The sequence below is a fragment of the Sycon ciliatum genome, chromosome 5 (genome assembly GCF_964019385.1).
Source record: "Sycon ciliatum chromosome 5, ocSycCili1.1, whole genome shotgun sequence".
NCBI classification, from domain to species: domain Eukaryota; kingdom Metazoa; phylum Porifera; class Calcarea; order Leucosolenida; family Sycettidae; genus Sycon; species Sycon ciliatum.
Window position 1 is genome coordinate 30,362,352 of NC_088647.1, and position 18,470 is coordinate 30,380,821.

General features: G+C 47.2%; 1 protein-coding gene across 1 annotated transcript; it reads left to right on the plus strand.

Moving 5' to 3' along the window:
- The first annotated feature begins 11,295 nt into the window (after positions 1-11,295).
- Positions 11,296-18,470, plus strand: LOC135818307 (mesoderm-specific transcript protein-like). The gene is made up of 5 exons (XM_065331664.1): positions 11,296-11,347; positions 11,797-11,895; positions 13,042-13,118; positions 16,563-16,623; positions 17,725-18,470. The coding sequence occupies exons 2-5, from the start codon at positions 11,807-11,809 to the stop codon at positions 17,843-17,845; spliced, it is 348 nt and encodes a 115-aa protein (XP_065187736.1). The 5' UTR covers positions 11,296-11,347; positions 11,797-11,806; the 3' UTR covers positions 17,846-18,470.

Genomic DNA, 18,470 nt, shown 5'->3' on the forward strand with positions numbered 1-18,470 from the left:
TTGACTATGTTACCATGGTTACCTTTTGCCTCAGGGTGGGCATAAGACGTTAGGAAAGTGTTCGGAACTTCCCTATTTGCTACGGTTTGGCGATCGCCACTGAAAAGTTGCCAAGGAAATGTTGATGTCTTCTTTCCTGCAACAGGCATGTTCAATGGGATGGTCGAAGACCATGGGAGGGTACTATAAATGTAGGTTCAAGTCCTGCTTGGAAGCGGAAGGATTTTTTCCCAGGCATGCTGCGACCCACAGTTAATTGGGAACGTGATATAATAATGTAATATAATTATGTCTATCCAAGCGACACCATCCATCTACAGCATTCAGCTTGCCGGAGACTTTGACCAAGAGTACATACATGAGGATGCGTGTACGTATAAACGCACGCACACACACACACACACACACACACACACACACACACACACACACACACACACACACTTGTACTTGTTGCTCACTGCCAAAACTGGTCACGTGGGTCTCCCCGGGAGAGGGAAGAGAGACTCATGAAGAATCTTGGAAAGATGATGGCTATTGAACCGCCCAACGACCGACACCCCTGAAATCCCCAAAACTCTGTGTGGACTTGAAAATGATCCCACTTATGGGCTCACCACACCTCAGTAAGTGGGTGAGGACAAGGTGCAGACAAAGGATTGATGGCATCGGGGTATCCGTCCCGGGATCCAACTGCAGTTACCCCTGCCCCCAGTGAAGGTAATACTTGCTACTAGTGTGGGTGGCTAAAGCAGAGTGGATCTGATATATGCTTCACTACCACCATTGATTACACAAGAGTTAATCTAGCCAGAAGCAGTCCATGGTTAACAGGTATGTATACTTCAAATAGAAAGTATATCAACCACACACACACACGCACGCACCCACGCACACACTCGCACACACACACACACACACACACACACACACACACACACACACACACACACACACACACACACACACCTCAGACCTCAGACCTGCCCATCGCGGAAGCGATGATAGCGAACAGCTATGTTAGACATAGCAACTTGTGCTGGGATTACACCATTCAACAGCTTGCAAGGCTGATAAATTGACCGCCACTCTTTTTAGCCTGGTATCCACCACACAGCTGATTGAAGTGACTTTTTCTGGCCAGTGAATCCCTATTTTTCATTTTTCCATTTTTTTTTCTACACACACACCACACCACATACTCCGGCATACACTGGCTGTTGGTAACCACCCAGGAGAATGAAAGAAAAGTCAGGAAGAGTCCAAGAAAGAGAAGAAAGACGTGTGCGACCATAATCGTCGGGAATTGAACCCGCAACCTCTCGATTGGAAATCGACTGCACATACCACTGCACCATATGGGACACACACACACACACACACACACACACACACACACACACACACACACACACACACACACACACACTCAGACTCAGACATGCCCATCGCGGAAGCGATGATAGCGAATAGCTATCTTACAATGTAGACATATCAACTTGTCACACACACACACGCACGCACACACACACACACACACACACACACACACACACACACACACACACACACACACACACACCGTGACACACACACACACACACACACACACACACACACCGTGACACACACACTACTTGTACTTGCTCACTGCTAAAACTGGTCACGTGGGTCTCCCTGGGAGAGGAGAGAGAGACTCAAAAGGCATTTTGGAAAGTGACTCAATTGGCTATTTAACCGCCCAATGGCCGACACCTCCTGAAGTCCCCAAACTATGGGTGGATTGGAAAAGATCAAGTGGAAATAGTCTAAATCTGGAATACATATTAATTTTAGGAAATTAGAGGCCACTGCTCTTTTCTCTCCGAAACTCAACACTTGCAAGCCAGATATGAAAGAAAGAAAAAATCATCAGTCACACCACCGGGACTCGAACCAGGGACCTTGCTATTCGCGAGCAATGCTCTCACCAACTGAGCTACAGTATGACTCTCATATGAGTATTTCATATCTGGCTTGCAAGTGTTGAGTTTCGGAGAGAAAAGAGCAGTACGTGGCACGTGGCCTCTAATTTCCTAAAACTTTGAAATTCTCCGTGAAGTCCAAATTTGAAAATTACATATTAATTTTGTTTATAAAAAAAGTAAAAAGGAACAAGGAACTACAAGTTACTGTAAATATACAAATTTTCGGCAGCTATTTAATTTCGGCTATATTCGGCACCGACCCAAAACGCCTAAATTAAAACGCCGATGAAATTTTTCACAGCATCTGTCGCACTATACCATGCCCTCTACCCCACGCCGAAAATAAATCGCCGCCGAAATGTCAAAAATCGTGAAGTGCCGAAATTTTGCAGCGCCGAAATTTTGTATATTTACAGTACACTATAATGTCCACTGACACCACCAGTTACTAAACAATCAGCTCATGCGATAACATTGCACGACACTGACCGACAGTACTGACATTCTGCAACCAACTGGCGAACAGCTGTAGCACATCTGCTACTTGTTACCGCTGCTTATTGTCCATCTAAATTGTCATAGTCGAAGTACAGCGCTATTTTACTGAGGCGTTCGGTTTTGCATGATTCTTGTTCGCATAGCTTCCCCTTTTCTTGATCTTCACATCTTTTGAGCCACGCAAGTTGTGTGGAATGTTGCTTTGCGTCCTGGAATCGTGGTTGGACCGTATTGTCCAATGGTCTTGCCAGTATCGTCATCGACATGCATGAACATCCGCCAACGTCCTTCACAGCTGAGACTTTCAGCTCATGCTTATCTCGGTTGCGCTCGCCTTCCCCTCCTTATGTTATTTCTATAACTTAGAACCTTCCAAGTTGGAAGGCTGTTGGAGTGCGCATCCAAGATGTGCTAGAGCTGTTAGCCAGTTAGTTGTAGAATGTCAGTACCGTCGGTCAGTGTCGTGCTATGTTATCGCATGACCTGATTGTTTAGTAACTGGTGGTGTTAGTGGACGTTATAGTGTAACTTGTAGTTTCTTGGTCGTTTTTACTTTTTTTAAAATAAATAATCCTTGGCTCTCCATCCGAGTACATATTTGTTTATACTCATCATCATCATCATCATCATCTGCGTTGCCGAAAAAAAATAAAAAAAGTAAAATTTAAAAAATAATAATAAACGGCATTATGCAGCTGTGTAAGCAGTAGATTGTTTATACTACAGTACGCAAATATAAAATGCTATGTCTGTGCGCCCGCATGACCCACAAAGAGCTGAACCTCAGCGTCCATGTACGTCTTCCAACGCTGAGCAAGTGCCAGACTCAAGAAAACATTGGTGTCTTTATTGTGGATAAAAACAAAACAAAAAAAACAATGAATAGTCACGTCTCTCTTCTTGCCTGGTCCTGGATAGCAACTAGCAACGGCTACCCACAGCTCATACATGTACAGTGGATGTGATGGATAAGTGACATCATCTTGCATGTAATGTTATCATGTCTGTTAATTGTCGTGTATTCTAGAACTAAACAGTTTCCTCTGAGACAAAAATGCGATAATACTCATAAAAAGTACACACTTCAGGCTCATTACAAACGCTTATTGAGTTTTCTCGCATTTGCACCTTTGTATTTCACCTGACGAGAAGGCTTGAAAGTATACTTGTGAAGAAAAAACTTTCAAGATGTTTGTAATGAGCCTGAAGTGTGTACTTTTTATGAGTATTATTCTAGAACTAGCAGCGATATGTCATAGTGTCCCATTTAGGCGACTTGATCAGTGACAGGCTGGAAGTCACTGGATGCTACGAGATCTGCATGTCGAGGGGCATATCCACACAATAAGGGAGGGTACTCACGACCGGTAGAACGTTTCTTGGGCATGACGAAACAGCAAACGGGTGCGCGGCGATGGGCAAGCTGTCAATCGTGCTGTGTGTTCACACGATAGTGATCTGGTCGCCTGTGTCGTGCAGAGTGACGTACCAGCGCAGGGTGCCAGTGGTGGGTATGTTGTGCAGTACTTCCCTGACACCAGTACGGTGATGTGTGCCGGTGAGAGTGTGCTTATCATGGTTGAGAGCTAGCGTGATCTGATTGCCGGTTTTCCACTTCTGACCGAGTGCACCGCCGTTCCGCTGTGGGTGAAGGCTGTCTGAACCCATTCCATTCCAGCCAAACACGTGGGCTTTGTCAGAGTGAATAGAATCAAGCTGTGGCGACTCGGCAGAACATACGCACAGAAAGATATTCGCTTCTCGGGTCTGATCAATTCGAGGTCTGAAATAGCTGATACCAGTCTTTTCTGCCACTTGCCCGGTGCACACTGCTTTTGAGTTATTACCACCTGGCTTGGCCAGCCTTGCAGTGCGCCCTTCATTGCTGATTTGAATAGAACTGTAGCATTGATTAGCATCAAATACTGCACGCTCACAGATATGCGCCCGCACTGGATCCTTGTGTAGAAACAAATCACGGCTTCTGCTGTAGATCCAATAGAGGCCAGCTTGCCGAGGAGTGAAGGCAAAGTGGACTGTACCGTCGCTATCAATGTTGGTTGGAGCACATTCATGCCATGTCCATAGATCATGATCATCCTCATCATCCTCATCCTCATCATCCTCATCCTTATCATCCTCATCCTCAACCACAGCAGCAGGCGACGCCAGAGAGATTGTAAGTTGGTCTAGTCGCTCTGGCGTCAGTTGAAGTTTTCTCTTTGGAGAAGATTTCGGTTGAATTGTAATGGTGGTGTCCTCTCCGAGATAACGCAGGTTGCTACACTCCAAGCGACCATCTGCCAGATCCAGTGTGTAGCCAGCCCGGACAATCTCGGTGAACAGATCCTCGACAACTGTTGGAGCAAATGTGATTGCACTGGACACACACGGTCGCAAGTAGTCCTGCGTCGATCGCTTGGCATCAGCAAAGGTGCTATCCAGCCAGTTGCTCATTTTAAGAAAGTCCGTGTTGTCGTCGCATGAGTTGACAATCTCCGTTATCCTCTCACCATGCTTGACAGCCTCCAGGAGTGTGGATAGTTGCTTTTCCAACGGCTGCAGCTTAGTTGTACGCCGTTTGTCCAGCTCAGCCAGAACTCTCGTTTGGCGTTTGGTGATCTCTTCTCTCAGCGTGTCATAGAACTCAACAGCCTGCTCAGAGGCGCTCTCTGTTTGCTCATGAAGAGTTTGCATTCGTTTTCTAACGCTGGCAATTGCTTTTGCCCATCGCCCGTCAACAGTGCTCAACAGATTTTCAAGCAACTTCTCTCTGGATTCGCCTGCTGCCTCCTGGATGGGGCGCGGTGCATGCTCAGTCAGCCTCCCAGCTCCACGTTCTTGAGCGTGTACTCCTTGCTGCATACAAACAGCACACAGTAGCTTATTGCAGCGGAAGCAGAAGTGACTCACCGACTTTGACGGATGAATAGAACAGCGATGCTTGTGATCATGCCCCTGTGTCTGTGGGGCTGAAGCGCCTCCGCTGGGTTGACCGGCTTCATCTTCAGCTCCATCATCGTCCGCAGGTGTGTTGCCGTCGGATAGCTTCGAGTTCGAGTCATGAATGCCGGTGACTTTGTGCTTGAACGTCGCTCGCGTGCGCGGGTGCGCCTCGGCATGAACCGTACATAGCATGCAGTCACATTCTTCGCAAACGAACTCAGCGATCTCGTCATCTCCGCACTCCTCGCACAGCAACGCAACTGCAGCCGATCCGGATCGCGAGCCAGCTTCGCAAGCCAACTGCTTTGGATAGGCGCTGGGTAAAGAAAGCCCTGGTGACCATCCTGCCGTGAGTGGCGTTCTTTTCCTGCAAGCAGGGCAGCTGATGCCCACCGCTGAGTCGTCTTCTCTTGTATTCTCCTCCAGGCACGTCATACAAAGGACATGCAGGCAAGATAGCAGCCTGGTTTTGTTGTCCTTCTGGCAGGTTACGCACTTTGCTGGTGCCATTGCTATTCTGTTGCAGGCGTCCGAAGTCTCGGCGAAGGATCGATCTCGATCTGGCACAAGCTGCAAGACTCAGCAACAAGTTTTTGGGTTTTTTTCATCTACATAAATATTCGCGGGATCCTGTACAGACTTTTATTTTTTTATTTTTTTTAGGGACAAGCCTTGAGCCTCTTGACAGTCTTGTGCGGGTAAAATAACACATTTTGTGAAGACCTGTACAGACTCAGTATACAGTCATGTACATGATAATAATATTTAATATTTTAATTGTTAGATTGACAGCATGAAACAAGGGGCTCTAGCTCTGCCAACCGCGGAAGGTTCGAACACAGTGTCCTCCACCTTGTTTCATGCTGTCAATCTAACAATTGCGTGAACTACAACAAGGTTTATCTATTGGTTTACCAGTTTGGGATTATTTATTTTTACCAGTTTGGGATTATTTATTTTTTTCAGTTTGGGATTTCAAGTCATGTACATGTACAGTCCGTAGATCTACGCGTACCGTAGTTCTCAGCTGCAGACGTACCTGCAGTTTTTTTTGTTTTGTTTTTTAACACTACAGCCTCTTTTACGGGCAAGATTAAAAATTAAAAGCAACACAATGATGAGAAAACAAGAGGGGTAAACACAATAACTTTATCAAAGCTGTTGACTCACGCATACACACATACACACACACACACACACACACACACACACACACACACACACACACACACACACACACAGAGAGGATAACAATGATACTCAGTACCTAGACTGCAGGAGTTGCAAAGAAAGTTAAATCAATGCAGCCTCCGCGTTTGCGAGGACAGCAGACTGATCATTGACGCGGCGCATCCGCCGGGCACCGCGAAGGCAGGCAACACTGGCACGCAGGAGACCAAAACCAAGACGACAACGCAGCAACGCCATCACCATTGCGTATGGCTCTCCGGATTTCTCTGCAGACAGAGCAGCAATTCGCTTGAGAAGAGCGGAAGCAGCTCGACCGGCTCCACCTGTGGCTGAGAATACGACAGGTACGAAGGAGGCTCGCTCAACTTCTTGCACCCTCTGACCATACCTGCGACGCTTCTCTCGCTCATGGCTCTGGTAGCGAGCAGCGAGAGAAGAGGAACGGTTTGAAGGAGCGAAAGGGTTAAACACCCGTACATCAAGATAAACGCGTTCAAACCGTCCTCCCCACACGCCACTCGCCGCCACATCCAGACGGGCTTGATCCTCGGTGGACGCCGTCCGGTAGCGGAAAAGCTCGCCGGTTAGGGGTTGGAGATGAGGCTCTACTTCTACGCTGTGTGCCACCTTCTTCAGTTGGCCAGCGATGATGTCCCGTACCTCATTGTGGCGAAGCGTCGGGAAACCACCAGTGGGGCAAGAGAGAGCATGCTCAACAGAGAAGGTGGCACCACAGACACAAGTAGAAGGGAGCCGTGCAGGGTGCCAGCCATACCGCAATGCCAGACCATCGCGAAATTCACATTTTGACAAGCTGAACCCATGCCGACTGAGGGGGCGACACGTGAGCCAGCTGGACGCACCCGCCTCACTGCCAAGGTTGATGGAGTGCTGGAGGGCAGAGGAGGCTCGGGCGGTGAATTGGCGAAGGGCTTCCGTGGCAGCTGCCTTCACATCCTTGCGGTTAGAGGCCTTCAGGCTGGCGACCTCTGCCAAAGAGTCGCCCAGGTTGAAACTCTGGGTGAGGATGTTGGCAACCATAGGAGCAGTGATGGCACGCGAGGATTGGTACTGGGCCGACAGAGAGGTGGGATCCAATATTCCTAGACCACCGTTCCGGCAGGGGAAGGAGAAAAGGGTGCGGAGCTCAGAGCTGATTTCCTGGCCTGTGAGAGCTGGGAGGAGCTTCGTGGCAATGACCCGCTCCAGTGAAGCAAGGCCAGCAGACGCACTTTCGAGTACCCGACAGAGGAAAGACCAGCGGCTGGAGAGGCCTCGGGTGAAAGCAGAATAGGCTGCTTGTGGCTGAGGCAGGGCGGTTGATGTCAGTGATTCGACCTGCCCACACCAGTCCCGGGCTTTCTCGTGTACGTAGTCTTCGACAAACGCAGGTGTGCCTATGGCTGAACCCAGGTAGCGGTTGCCTGTGGCGGTGATGTGGATGCCTGTGCCGTCGAACAGCTGGACAGCTTCATCGTAGTCGTCAGGCTTCACCACGAGCACGGACTTTGCTGGGTTGAGGAAGTATCCGAAATCAGGCCCTCTGTCGTGCAGTTTGTCCCACCAGGTTCGGAGAGGAACGAGTCGGCCACCTGCGGACGAATCGTCCGCATACCATAGCTGGCAGGCGCCGGGTGTTACGATCTCCCGGATGAGAGGGACTACGCCGATCGCATATAACGGCATCGCAATGGGGTCGCCCTGTGTTGTGCCCTCATTGGAATGAATACATTCACCATCCACGTAGAGATTGCTGGGCTGACGGTAGGTGTTGATTACAACCGTGGCAAACGAGGGGCATAGGTGCTGCACATTCCGTAGGCAGGCGGAGCGATTGATGTTGTTGAACGCATTAGACGTACCTGCAGTACATGTATACAGGCTACGCTACATACCGGTACATGTAAATAATTCATCATCACAATCATTCATGCATTGAGCCACAACTTGCACAAGGCACAATACTCAATAGGCCTTGACGGATTATGCTAGCATAATGTTTCGCATAATTCCTACCAAAATCGAATAATAGCATAATTAGAGGCAAATTGCATACGAATCGCATAAATTGGAATAATCTGCCCGTTCGAATCAAATTCCATATAGTTGTACGTGTTCTACAAGTAAAAGTACAAGTAGATGGACCAGGAAGTCGTAGGTTTACGACTCCCTTGATAACATGTCCAATCAGTGACGGTCGTAGCTAGGTCAGACGGTGCGTTGAACCGTTGAACTTTTGCTACTACAGTACAACGTCCTCTACAAAAAAATTCCCCTGTTATTTTGCACAGAACCATCACATTAGCAGCACATGTGAGCTTGATGCGGCATAATTTGATAACTTTTAGCATAAAAATAGCATAATTCTGCATTTTTTCAGCAATGCGAAAAACATAATTTCACGAAAATATTAGCATAATCCGTCAAGGCCTAATGCACAAGCTTGGTGCAGACTGTCGAGTGGTCACCTGGTTACCATGTTACTTGAGTTTGAGTGGGTTTATTCACAACGCCGGCAATGAATTAAAGTAAGAACCAAAGCAAAAAGACAACCCAAATAATTCGGAAATACTCTAATTTCAGAAATTTTGGGTGCTCAATATTTTCGGTATGAGGGCAACAGGCCAGGTTAGGTGAACAGAAATTTTCGGTACAGAGAAGCAGTTCCCTATTGGATTATGTGTGTCTGTGTTTGTTCGGTGTATTGAAATTTTAGGTATGAAACAGACACACCGAAAGTACCGAAAATAAAAGTACACCGAAAATTTGTGAAATTTATACAGTAAATAGAACACTGAAATGTAAGATTACGGAGGATTAGCAAGACGAAATTCGCGTTCGCGTTCGCAAACATTTTTCAGTTCGCGAACTGGATTGCGAACTTTCGCATTTTTCGTTCGGAAAAGTAGTCGGAACACGAATCGTGGATTCGTGTCAGGGCAGTCATAAATTTACCACGCTGTACTGCCTACGCCGTGTCAACATCATGCATGTGCGAATTCTGTTTGCTAATCCTTCTCATAACGCGAATTCCGTCACTGAGTTCGGCTTTCTTTGGAGAGCGAACGCGAACGCGAATTTCGTCTTGCTAATCCTCCGTATTGACAAGAAACCGTTACCTTAATCGCCTACCGGGCATGGATAGGCGAAGTCACACCTCTGCCCGCGTCAGCACAGTCGGCGGCCAATATGCTGCAAATGCAAAATGGGTGAATGACTATGTAAAGCCTCCTCCTCAGTAAGTTGCAGCCCCCCCCCCCCCCCCCCAAAGGCTAAAGCACGTGAATGCGAGTGGTTACTACATTGTACATGTATACACTGTAGTACAGTCTGTATCGGCTATAGCGTACCCTTTTGATTTCCGTGATTTTATCACTATAAACCGATGCATCACTATAAACCGATGCATCACTATTATGCGATACGATCGATTTTTTTTCGATCGACATACATGCACATGTATGAAAGGCAAGGAAATACTTCCAGCATGCATGGTGTTTTGACAAATGAGCATGCAGCGCTGCTAGACAGTGCCCACATTTCCATAAAACATTCTGTTATGTACATGTATGTACATGTACATGACTTGTATTTGTATAAAAATAAGCAACGTGAAGAAAGAATCAAGCTCCGTCAAGCTCCGTATGAAGACATCCAAGAAGAAGATTGCCTGATGAGTCCAGCGGGGACGAAACGTACGTCGCAATCGAGCTATGTCGTTGCTGTGTCATCATCTATGTGCCATGCGCTACTTGATGTACCAGCCTGCTATGCCGGATACCGCCAGCCATGCATCGACCAGGCGCCAGGCGCGAACTGATGGTGGTGGTGGTGAGAAGGAGAGCTCTGTGCCAGAACTTTGCAGCCTAGAGAGCGTGTGTGGGCAGGCGTGTGTTTACAGCCATATTGCCAGGTGTGTCTTTACCACCATATTTATCAACCATAAGTACAGCTGCAGTGGTGTCTTCAACTTCATTCTCCCAACGTGAAGAAAGTAAAAAAATAGGGCCTTTGATATTATTGCTACATGTATTAAAGTTATCACTATAGCTGATAAGTGTGTTATGCATGTTTTGATTCTTTGTTGCCATCATAATATCCGATAATTATATCATTTTATAATACATCCGATAATATTGGTTATGAAATAAATATTGCGACAGAGCTTTCGGCCATATTTTCAATTCATTGCATTCCCAACTCATCACAACCACGCGCTCTTCAGCCGAACCATACAGACACCAGCAAGGACACTTCCGTTGAGAGATAATAATTATTGCTCCACGCCTCTAGACAGCTGTTTCGCTCCCTGTCGGAGCTCATCAGTAGAGGATGATAATGATGATAATGGAGGAATGATCATTCTTATACACCAGAAATGGCGCAAGTCCTAGCTTTGATTTTATCCATGTACCCCTGTGCTTCTAGAATCAATTACGACCCCCCCCCCCCCCCCCACACACACACAAGTACCGTAAAGTACCGCCAGAGCGCCCCACTATCTCTTCCTTTCGTGGTCGTATTGTGGAGGTGGTGTCTTGTCTGTAGACCATAGAACACAAACCTTGTGCACACATACGCGTTGTGCAGTCAATCCGTACTCAATTTACCTTCGAGCGCTCGAGCGGACGCGAGATCCACACAAACCCTGCTAAGTATGACCTTAGTACACTAAGGTTCTCACACCGTACAAACTTGGTTGCACTCTGCCATGCAATTATCCTTTCCCTGGCTGTAGAATCAAGGTGAGGCGCTCTCGCCAGACGGGCCGCTCTGGTGGTACTTTACGGTGCTAGGAAATGGCCTAAAACATAATACCTCGTCCTGTTTTTTTTCTCTCCAGTTTATGCACTCTTTTTTCAGAGAAATGTTTGCATGCGGCATGCTTTTTTCTTCATTCCTCTGCTCATCCTTTTTTTTGCATTATTTTTTGTTCCAACGCATGCCAGCAATGGAGTCTAAGGGAAGACCGTCTAACAGAGCCTCGCAGACTTGTTTCCTTGGTTAGCACAGAGGTAGAGGTACTGTGATGCTGCATAGCCGTTACTGGGGAGAATCAAAATCTGAATGTGGACCTTGAAAATTAGACACAAGATGTTCAGACCCACCATCTGGCAGACTATGATATTTTGTGGCTGGGTATGTGAGAATTTCAATATATTTGTGTGCTTTGTCCCTCTCTGCTATGTTGCAGCCTCCGTGCCATGTTTGGAGAGAAGAATGTAGACGAGGCAACCCGCAACCTCAGCTATGCAATGCTACGCCACAAGGACGGTCACTTGGCCCAGTCAAAGTAGGTAAAACCTGTTTTTTTGTTTTTTTGTTTTTTTTGCTTTTCGACCAAGGTGTTGAACAAGCACGAGTCAAGTTGGCCGTCTCCAGAAGTAAACGACACTAGACCGTCATCCTTGGCAGCGGAACGACAACAGTTCTCGTACTGCCGAACGGTATCATCACGGCGACCGACTGCGTTGACTTTGGTATTCACAAGCAGCTGCAGGTCATGGTTCAGCCCGGTGCAAGCAGGTGCAGTGCCATCTCTCCACCGATCATGGTCGCAGTAAGCCATCGGCGGTTGCGAGCCAGCTCTTACCGAACAGGGAATTTCTCCCAACACTTTCTGGATAAGAATGAGAAGGAATAATTTGGTGTCGATGCGGATAGGTAGGAGATGTCGCTCGCTAACCTTCTTGGCTCTTTTTAGTCCCGTTATCACCAAACCCAACCTTGACTTTGGCTCCATCGACATGTTTGTTGCTGTCTGAGAAATCGGCATTGACGAGCGTCACGGGGTGCTAAGCGAGCAACAGAGTACATGTACCAATTCCTTTAGGAAGTGACCTGCAATACTGATGACAGCAGCATTTAGCTCACGAGCAACAAATGACTACTTTGGAGCATTGCACTGAAATTTGCGAGTCGATGGCTGCGCGGTTCCTTTGCGATTTGACAAGAATATCTCAACTTTCACAAGGAAGTAAGGGGCCTCGCAGCATACCAATGTTGCTGGGAATGACTTGTTTTTGCCTTGGTAACCTTGCCAGCCATGGCTCCAGCAACATCTCCACATTCGACCAGATGTTGAGTAGCCCCCTTCCCCCCCCCCCCCCCCCCAGACAGCAGGAACATTATCAAGCCATCAGTATCTTCAACACTTGACGGGAATGTGGAAGATCCGCTAAACTGAATATAATCCTCTCTCCAGATCAGAAGCATCATGAACTAGGCTAGGCAATGCAGGCAGCACATGACATGCTCTATGTCCCAGTTTGGGGTTGGCGGTTGGTTGAAGTTGAGAGACTTTGTCAAACATAGCCACACATTCTCCACACTAATTCACTTTGTCAACAAGCAAGTTCATCTTTTCTGCTGCTATCTACTTGAAGTAGACTGATAAGTTGAAAGCCTGGATATGTCCTGCTGTTCTTGATTTCTGTAGGATATTCCATTACATGAAGGAGCGCGAGTGGTACGAGGCTGCTTGGATCGCTGCACTGAATTCCACATCTATACCAGGTATCCAAGCCATTTTTGTTTTTGTTGTATGTTTTTGTTGTTGCAAAAGTGCTCGATACCACGAGGGCAGATCCAAATGACATAAGCTTACAATAGAACAAGGCTGTATTTTTTGCTGTTACTCCAGGTTTCTGAATAATCATGAAGCTCGGAATGACAGCAAAACTTGAATACAGCCTTGTGTGTGATGTTCCATTGCAAACTTGTACCAGGTATACTATACTTGTGTATGTTGTTGGTTGACAACATGTAACGAGGCGGAGACCACCGTGTTTGGAAACAGCGATCTTACGACTGTTTCCGAACCGTGACGGTGGTCTCCGCCTTGTCACATGCTGTCAACCAATAACATGACGATTGTTTCAACAAAACAAGGTTTATCTAATACAGGTGATATACTATGCACATGCTCCTGAAGTCCAAAAGCCTCTTTTACGGGCAAAAACAAACACAATGGATTAAAATGCACTACAAAACTGGAGAAGAAATCAGGAAAAATGCATGCGTAAAATGCATGTGTAAAATAAAGATTTCAAACGCAAACTGAAAGAAAACTTCGAATCAAAACTTGATGAAAAATGCTTATCAAAGAACTCAATCAATGAACTCAAAGAAAAACAAAAAGTTTCAAAAAGAAAAAAAACATTGTACCGTATGTCAGCGCCTTTAAAGCCATGGCCTTATATTCGAAACACCGCTGCTGTCCTAGCTATTTTAGACGCAAAACGACTCACCTACTACGCCATGCCATAAAAGTCAAAGTCCACACAGAAATTTAAACCTAAATCCACTTGTTCGCCCTTCCTGCTGGGCTGTACATATTCCTCAAGTACAACACATACTTCAAATGTCATTTCTTTTATAAAGCCGATGGCTTTATAGCTGAGACTGGCTTTATAATCGAGTATGCCGCCATGGCTTTCAAGGTGCGGACATACGGTATGAATTAATAAGAACACTAATAACAGCAGTCAAGTGCCAAGTCAGTCGGCAGGAAGCGCGAGCTCCGACATTCGGAGCAGACACTTTCTTCACTAATCACCGCCGATGTCGCAATCTTGCGTACTAATAACAACAAAGAAACAACAAATATAAAAAATAAACTTGATGGACAAATGATAATACGGAGTACAAGATCAGAAAATTACGTAACAAGGCAAGACTCAGCCACCACGACAGAACTATCCACGAAACGTTGGACTGGGAAACCACGACGAGAACGAGCACCGCGGATACAAAGAATGCTGGATCTCAGCAAAGAGAAGGAGAGACGGGCACGCAGCAGACTAATGGCAACAGAGTATACGCTACCCGAAGACTCACATTGTAAGCGACAAAGACGCTCCAAGAAAATATTGCACAACGGACTACAACCACCATGAGTACCAAACACTGGAGGGGTGAAGGAACCACGCTCTACATTAACAACTCTCTCTCTTCATACTCACGACACTTGGGATCCTCATGTTGTTTGTAGAGCGCTGAGACATTTGGAGCGATAGGAAGGGGCATCTGGGGCAAAAAACCCTTACATAAAAAAGGCCTCCTCCCCACGGCTCCTAATCCCCCGAGCGCTCACATCGAGTCTGGCCTCCTCATGACGTTCGCTGTTCGAAAGCGAAATCGCTCGCCAGCTAGAGGTACGAGCGTCGGTCCCCGTACCAACTGCGGAATAAACCATTGTAAGCCCCTCCACCAGGAGATCCCGAACCTCAATCATTGTGTCGTCGGGTAGGAAACCCCCACGACTACAACAAACTCATGTCCGCATATGCAATACTCAGGCGTACGCTGCAAAGACTAGCCATATCACAAAGCAACGGTGTCCTGAAAATCTCTTCGTGACAAACTCAAACCATGCCTCCTAATACTAGTAATAGGTATAACAGCCAGCCACGACAAGGCACCCTTCTCCGATAATTCAAGAATACGCCTCCTGTCGCGATCGTCCAACACTTCAGCAGCCACCCTCGCCGCAGCCCCTGCTTCACGTCTCCGCAGAGCATGAGTCTGGGCCTTCCGCTCCCGCACAGCGTTCACCATCAATGCCTCAGGAGCGGAAGCAGCGTGGCCACTCCCAGACACTCAATGCCCGTGATTCGGAGAGGTGGCAGGTCCAGAGGGTACATGTACCGTCTCCAGGTAGCCACCTACAATGCACAGTACCCAGAGGCTCCGAAATATGCCGAGACTGCTGATGCGCAGAAATAGGCACCAAATCCGGGATAGCCATACCGCCATGCCGAATCGGGAGTCTCAACACTTTCAAATCACTGGCAGACAATGTGGGTTGCCCTACAACTACTGGCAAAAACACTGAGAGAGATAGGCTTCCATAGGAGCAAGTACCTCCTCACCTAGGTCCATAGCCCGAAGCAAGAATGTCCATTTATGTCTCAAGCCATGCGTCGTTGCAGCATAAGCCGTATGAGGCTCCTCCGCCGCAAACTCTGTCAGAACCTTCGGCTCTTTAGTTCACTCATCCGTTCGCTGTCTTGCAAAAGCATGATGAGACGCGGAGGTACTCAGCCCAGCACCAAGGTAGCGTACACCATCAATCTGTACAACAATAGGCGTGTCTCCAAAGTGCTCGCTGGCAGCCACCTTAAGACCAGGCTTCACAAGCAACTGGGTCTTACTTTCATTAATGATGTATCCATAATCTTCACCATGAGTTTTGAATTGTACATGCTCCTGGTTATTGTTCTGTAAAACCTGTTTTTAAAACGCGACCGCTCTGTCGTGTAAGCAGCTGAAGCGGTCTCTAATGGCAGGTGATCCCCAGGCTTCATACATATCTGAGACGTGCCATCATGGACTGGAATCTGCCACTTCTTTGGTCTCTTGGACGTGTTGTCACTTTGCATAGTTTCTGCAGATCACACAACTCCACCACGTTGCGCTCTCTGGCTGACCTCATTAACACTAGCAACATAACTCCAGGTTGAGCAGAGAGAGGACCGGAAGGCCCGAGAGCGCCTGTGGTGGAGTTATAACTACATGGACTAGTAATTCATTGATGAACAGGCAAAAAGCTGCTGCCTACCCTCCTGTGTGGTTTCAGTTCGATTATTTGAAAAGTTTTCAAAACTGTCTACAAGGAATGATGAAAGTGTTTTCGAATTGGCGGCGACTACGCAAGCGCACTTCAAAGTGTTTTCAGGTGCGTGCCGTTTTTTGTCGTCTTGGCGTAAGCGGGTGAAATGATCTCACACCATGCAACTAACTTGCCATGCTTCAAGCTTACATGCACTGGTTTAGTGAGGTAGCACGCTCCCTCTGTGCACACTGCAAAGTCGGATTCAAGCAAAGAGATTACGCGGTGCGATCGTTTCAACACTGCTAAGAGAATGGTTTACGGCAGTCTACCTGCCACGTACATGCACGTGTTATGCTCAACCCTTGCGTGTGCACTTTCTCGTATTATCTGGTATTGTCTTGTAGTTATGTACGTGTTCGGCCCCGAGGACTGGTTCCACGTCAGAGCTGGATTTGAGCGGTACCAGTAAGTTAGTACTTTGAAGTACATGTACTTGTTGAGCATTATGGCTCGGCCTGATGAATGTATCTTTGTGGAATCCTCAATTTTATCTCAATGGTATAATTATGCTGTGACGGGGGGGGGGGGGGTATGACTGCTGTAGGGGGAAGTCGTTGTCCTGTCAGTTCATCATATCAGTACTTTACAGACAAGATTTACCAGTTTTGGTGATTTATGGCAAGGGGCACACACCCCAGGCTTTTCTCCTGGGTGTGTTGGCCACTCTGAGGTACTGGTACACCAAAGGCCTCAAGTAATGTTAACTTCACTTGGAAACTGAGATGACCATCACGCAATCGTTTGAGACATCCTGTCTGCATGGCTATGCAACGACTGTGTCTGCTTTTGGAATCCAGGGCAGTGACATCATTTTTTTATAATTATGCTACAAACTCAGTCTCCGGACAGCTAGCTGCTTCGACCTAGCAAGGCTTCCTCAGCGGAGCTCAGAGTGACCGGTCGAAGCCGCGGATGGCAATAGAGTCTAGTGAACAACTAGGCGACTTCAAATCACAATCATGAAAGCAGCACCAGCAGAGTGCTGTGACTGCGAGAAACACAAAATAATAGCTTTGTACTATCAATTTCTACACAATCCATACATCCTGTACACACACCTTGTACACACTCTCTCTAACGGTCTCTAGGCTACACTGCAATTGATATTATATTAGATCAAATTTTCAGGCAAGGCCCCTCCTGATGATGGGCCTTGCCCGAAAATTTGATCTAATGTATATCAATTGCAGTGTAGCCTAGAGACCGTTAGAGAGAGTGTGTACAAAGTGTGTGTACAGGATGTATGGATTCAAGTGTTGGCTACAGTGGAGTCTCCAAACCTTGAGAAAAGAATTTCTTCACAAGTATCAACACAGCTGTACACAGTGTGGGCTGTGGTAGCTGTCTTGGGTCTCACTGGCACGCACAGGTGTGTACTTCAACAAGGTAGTCATCTAAGTTCAAGCCTTAGCTCTTAGGTAGTCATCTGTTGGCTAATTTCACTTGTGACCTTTCCGACCAGTCACGATTGGTGAAGCATGATTGTGTCATTGCTTGTTTGTGCAGGCGAGAAGTGCCACGGGCCAAGGTGGCTGAGCTGGCTCGTGGGATTGGTCACACTCCGCTGTGGGAAGCCCCACAGGCCGCCGTGGACGTGCACCGCGACTTTCTAGACAGCGTTCAGTGATACGTGTGATTTACCCACGCTGCTGATCAACACTCCTCCAGCACTCTGCCGGTGGTTGGAGGGTAAAATAGTTACGTGTCGTCCGTCTGCTCTGCCGGTTGTACAGGAGAATTTACAGAGTGCGTACGGGCAGCAGCCACGTCTGTTGTTCGTGGATGCCGCGTAAGTTTGGCGTGTGTGCGTGTGTGTGTGTGTGTGTGTGTGTGTGTGTGTGTGTGTGTGTGTGTGTGTGTGTGTGTGTGTGTGTGTGTGTGTGTGTGTGTGTGTGTGACAACAAACCTGTGAACTCCCGCTGAAAAATTCCTAAGCCACGGGGAGTGCTTTTTACAACACAGCTACTGTCCGTGTAATAGTTTGGTACCTTAGGACATATCCATTCTGTTCTGCTTGAAGCAGACCCGGCTGTCGTATCATGACAATCAAACACTGCTACCGGGCATACTACATGCAGTGCCGGTCATCATGCGTAAGAGGAAGGACCAACGTGTTACGGGTTATGACTAACCATCCACCAACTCATAACATTCTTATCCTTCCTCTTGTACATGACTCCTGTTGGCTCAGCATCCGAGTTTAAATAAACCCATGTAGTAGTCATGGAATTATGCAATACATACCTGATTAT